This window comes from Atta colombica, unplaced genomic scaffold (genome assembly GCF_001594045.1).
Source record: "Atta colombica isolate Treedump-2 unplaced genomic scaffold, Acol1.0 scaffold29, whole genome shotgun sequence".
NCBI lineage: Eukaryota > Metazoa > Arthropoda > Insecta > Hymenoptera > Formicidae > Atta > Atta colombica.
Genome location: NW_017259392.1, coordinates 585,604 through 590,653, shown reverse-complemented (window position 1 = coordinate 590,653; position 5,050 = coordinate 585,604). Strand labels below are relative to the sequence as shown.

The 5,050-nt window shown below is 34.4% G+C and overlaps 1 protein-coding gene across 2 annotated transcripts in view; it reads right to left on the bottom strand.

Moving 5' to 3' along the window:
* Window positions 1–3,998, bottom strand: part of LOC108689997 (protein FAM122A) — a 29,451-nt gene extending 25,453 nt beyond the window's left edge. For both annotated transcript variants that reach the window (XM_018197026.1, XM_018197024.1), the window contains exon 1: window positions 3,379–3,998. In XM_018197026.1, coding sequence (XP_018052515.1) covers window positions 3,379–3,488 — 110 coding nt within the window. In that variant the 5' untranslated portion in view covers window positions 3,489–3,998. The remainder of the gene's footprint in view (window positions 1–3,378) is intronic.
* Window positions 3,999–5,050: the final 1,052 nt, after the last annotated feature.

The window sequence follows — 5,050 nt, the reverse complement described above, 5'->3', positions numbered from 1 at the left end:
AGAGAGAGAGAGAGAGAGAGAGAGAGAGAGAGAGAGAGAGAGAGAGAGAGAGAGAGAGTGTTGTATTGAAAATTGCAAAGTTTAACGGAATGCATGGACTTTGTAAAATTTTTTGGAGAAATGCATTTGCAGCGTCAAGTTCGAACTTTCCTCTTTTAAAAAAAAAAAAGTTTCTCTTAAAAAAATATATATATATTTCGCAAAGTTACAGCACTTTAAAGTAGCCCTCATATTTTTGACATATACCGACTACCGATATTATCTGCATTATCGGATATGCAAAAAATTTTTTGCTTATGTAGGATAATTAACGACCGCATACTGCAGCTATTACTTGCCTAATTTTTGGTGGAAAACTTAATTAGACTGCTTCTACATCCTGCAATGAGCCCCATAGAGTGAGTCCCCTAATTTGAATCCCATAGAATACGTGCGACATAATGGTTCGTAGATTAAAAAATTTGACAAGACAATTTCAGAGATTTATCACAAGCTTTAGTATAAATATGGAATAATATTTCGCAAGAAGAAATGAGAGCCTGCATTAATATGAGAAATCGACTACAAGCAGTAATCGAATAACGCGAAAGCAACACACGCAGAAATACGAATGCAAAATTCATTCAATAATCCCACTGTAGTGCATATCCGATAATGCAGGTAATGTCGGTAATTGGTAGTATATCAAAAGTACGAGGGCTATTTTAAAATACTGTAACTTTACGAAAAAAAATCACAGCAACTTTTTTTTTGTTATTAAAAAGGAAAGTTCGAACTTTATGCCGCTGCAATCAGCATTCCCCCCAAAAATTTTCCGAAGTCCATACATTCCGTCAAACTTTGTAATTTTCAATATGACAAATACACATCCTCATATTTTGAACACATTTTATAGTGGCAGAGGTGCATCACACTTAAAATCTGATCATAGCGTCTGAAGATAAAGATTTCAAGCTTTAATTAAAAACAAAAACTTACGTCATCCTACGATAATTTTTTGCAAAATTATCATCAATCAAAGTTAACCAATTTTTGCCCAAAATTTTTTTATGCCATAATTTTTTTGAGCAGTACATATTTTCATTTTTTAAATAATTTCTAACTTAATCTTATTTTAAAGAAGTATATAAAAAATTAAAACTTCCAGTAAAAAGTTTCAATAGAAATGCATATTTATATGTATAAATTATATGTATAAATACAGGATATCCTCTGCATATAGATCCAAAATTGCTATAGCGACTTTAGCACATGAAAACAAATTGAAAATGTTTTATAAACTTTCTAAATTTCTTGGAGTGAAATCTCACTTTTTTAGAGTGAACAGTCACTCCAAATATTTATGAAAATACCGCTAATCAAAATGGAGCAAAATTTCACTTTTCAAAAGAATGAAATTATTCATTCTTCATTTAGATTTATTCTTCAACTCTAAAAAGAATGATTTTTCTCGGAAAAAAGATGTTTTGTAATCTAATTATAAAGTCGCAGGCATTTTTTGACTAACTTGAAACTCTCTAAGTACTTTATCTGTACAAGAGTACAAACATATTAAAGATTGAAGTCATGAATTTCGATTTATTACATTTTATTAATATTTTCAGTAGAAATTAATTTCTTTCATTATCCTAAAATATCTAAACAAAATACTTTAACCTCTGTTCGTATCCTTTTGATTTCTATTTTATGTATATACAAATGTATAAACAAGCTTATCTTTGATAGATTCCGAATTTGTCAAACACTTGACGTTGTTCATACATTCAAAACATACATAACTAAATATAGTTAATAATTGGCAATTATAAATGGCTTGTACAAGAATTGAGAAGGCGTTAGGCATAATTTGGCAAGATTTCTGCACTTTAAATTGGAATAAAGTTTAAAGCATTAATAATTTCACTTTAAAAATAAAAGTGAAACTTTTCACTTTTTGTCTTAGTGTGAAAGAATTCACTCTATTAAAGTGAATACTTCCTCCACGTAGAATGAACTGGTGACTCCAGGATTAGAGAAAATTTCACTCCAAAAAATTTAGAGAGAACATATGTCCGATTCTGAACGGTTTCAGAATTATGGGATATTAAAGAAAACATGAATCATAGTAAATATTATTTAATATTCGTTATTCTATTTGTTTTACAAAAAATGTTCAAAAATTCTTCTGTCCTTTGACTTCGACACACTCTCTAACATGAATTAATTGTTTCGGACTTGATGACAAATATTTGGAGTTTCACGAATGATATCAGCAGTGTTAAGTACCAATTGCCATAATTGTTTTGCATTCTAAATTTCATTCTGGTAGATTAGATCTTTCATTCATCTCCAAAGAAAAAAATCCAGTAACGTGAGATCGGGACTTCTCACTGGCCACTTAATAGGAGCATCCTGGCCTCTTCCAATTTAATGAAAATAGTGGTCATTGACAGTGACATGTCATCTTTAACATATATTTGTTTACATTTTGGGGAATGAAAGATCTAGACTATCAGAAAACGGCTCAGAATTCAGAACAACAGAATAACGAACATTTATTACGAATCATGTTTTCTTTCTTCAATATCCTGTAATTCCGAAATCGTTCGAAATCGGATATATATTTATTAGATATTTCAATTTGTTTTCATATGCTGAAGCCACTGTAGCAGTTTTGGCACTGTATGAGATACCCTATGTAATAGAAATATTAAGTACTTTTCAGCAATATACACAGGCTAATACAGTGTATGATTCCATGCTTTTCAACTATGACATAAGTTGATATAAATGTACACAGCTTAAATGCTGTATTTGATTGTGTTGTCAGATTGTCACTTTACATTACATTATTAATATCAAATTTTTAAATTTCACTTACTATTTATTTTTCTAGTATTATTCCAATAACAAGTTTTAAAATTATATTCGAAAAAAATATATTTAAAAAATGGATCATATCTATTCAATAGCTGTATTCAACTAGGCAATATCTGAATTGCTTCATGCAACACTGTTAATTTTACAAAATTACTAATAGTTGGAGCAGATAATACTTCAATTATCCACTCATAAGAAGTGCAAGTAACTTGGTAATAAAAATAATTACTAACAGCATTTTCGGCTCAATCGAATTTGCAATCTGAGTTGGATTAATGATCTATTATTGATTGACGTTAATGCTCTAGTAATAGGAGAACATGAAATGTTATTAATTCAATCCTTGATGCAAACCTGAAGTCGGGCCGAACACACTATAAGACCACAATTATAGACTTTATCATCTTGATATATACTATGAGTTTTACGTTATCCTGAATCTGGAGTAATTCAGATTGCAAGCGGAATAATTCACATTCCATGATATATGTTGATGGAGGGGAATAGTTATTGATATACCTCGAGGACGATGTTGACGGTGTAGTAATGGACATGGTCGCGCTGATCTCGTTAATCATCGGCGCGCTGCTGGATCGCTTCAGACTAATGATCGGACAATCAACGTCCATGATTGTCGGGATGACACGCGGCAGTCCCAGGTGTCTCAAAACGTAATCGTGCAACGTCCGCGCGGAGATGGCACATAGGAAAACCTGTGGCGTCCGAGATTATCCGAGAATGTCGTCTCCGTCACTGCTATCGTCGAGCCTTGACGTTTTCAGATCTGTCGCGCACGTTTCTGCGAAATTCGTACAAATTTTACGATCCCGGCATACGTTGTCTTCGCCGGCTGTCGTGACCGATCACCGACGCGAACATCGAGATGTCCATCCACCGACGAGGAAACCACACGCATTCAGGTGACTAATAAACCCGTCTCGAGATAATTAACGCGTCCACATTTTCTGGAGACGAGTGGAACACTTAGGATGGGCACGATGATGGAACGAAAGAAAAAGGTAGAAATTCCTGAAATCAGGTCGCACACAAAACTAAGTAACTCGAACGAAGCGGGTGCGGGGCGAGTAATATTCGTGATCTTGATACTGCTAGTGGTGCGGCTAGTGTTACTGCCGCTACCTGCTACCATCAATATTACAGGCTGGATATCATGTCTGTAAAGGTTGCACCACACGATGCTTGTTTTTCTGCTTATTAGCTGGATCAGAGTCTTGCCACCGTATTGGCTGCGATAATAAGCTCTGTTAAGGACCATCTACGTAAGTCGCAAACGCAGAACGCAGTTTGCAAACGCATTTGCGACAACCAATCAAAAGCTGTTATTAGTATTATTGGCACTTCTGATTGGCTGTCGCAAATGCGTTCTGTGTTTGCGATTTATGTAAACGCTTTACGACGAAGTTATAACATTGATGTTATGAAATTGACCAATCATAGTTATTCCTCTGAAGAATGGAATAAATGTACTGGAATAACTAGCCAACAGCATCGAGATCACGAAGATTATTCGCCCCGCACCCGCTTCGTTCGAGTTACTTAGTAAAGCGTGCCGTGTAAACGTAGTAACTGGCCTATGCTGGATTCACACTGGATCCGACGTGTGTGTTATACGAAGGTGACCCACCAATCAGAAAGCAGAAATTTATTTTGTATTGATGATACGAAGCAAAATCCTATTTTTTGATTGGTTGCAGAGCGTCGTATGACGCACGTCGGATCTAGAGTCCTAGATACAACAGAGAAGCGCAACCGAGCATATTTAAAGGTTATAATTGATCGTCTAAAGAAAAAATGACGACCTATATTTATATCTGTCATTCCTCAAACGGAGTACGATTCCTATAACAATGTTTGAAACTGATTACAACGATTATTGATTTTCTCTGGAGACAGTATACACATCAAGATTTAAAAATAATAATACCAAAATTAGAATCCTAAAAGATTATCCTTAGAAAAAATGGCGGAACCAATCAGAAATCAGGATAGCGATTGCGATTCTCTCAGTACGAGTTATATCTAAAAGTACGGTCAACGCGATGCTGCAAATGCTGTGAAGCGTTTTTTAATTGGACAGTTTATAAAATTTTTTCTTCTAATTGATTCATTAAATGCTTCAAAGCATTTGTCGTGAGACTTGACTACAGCCTTTGACCACAGCCTATAACGG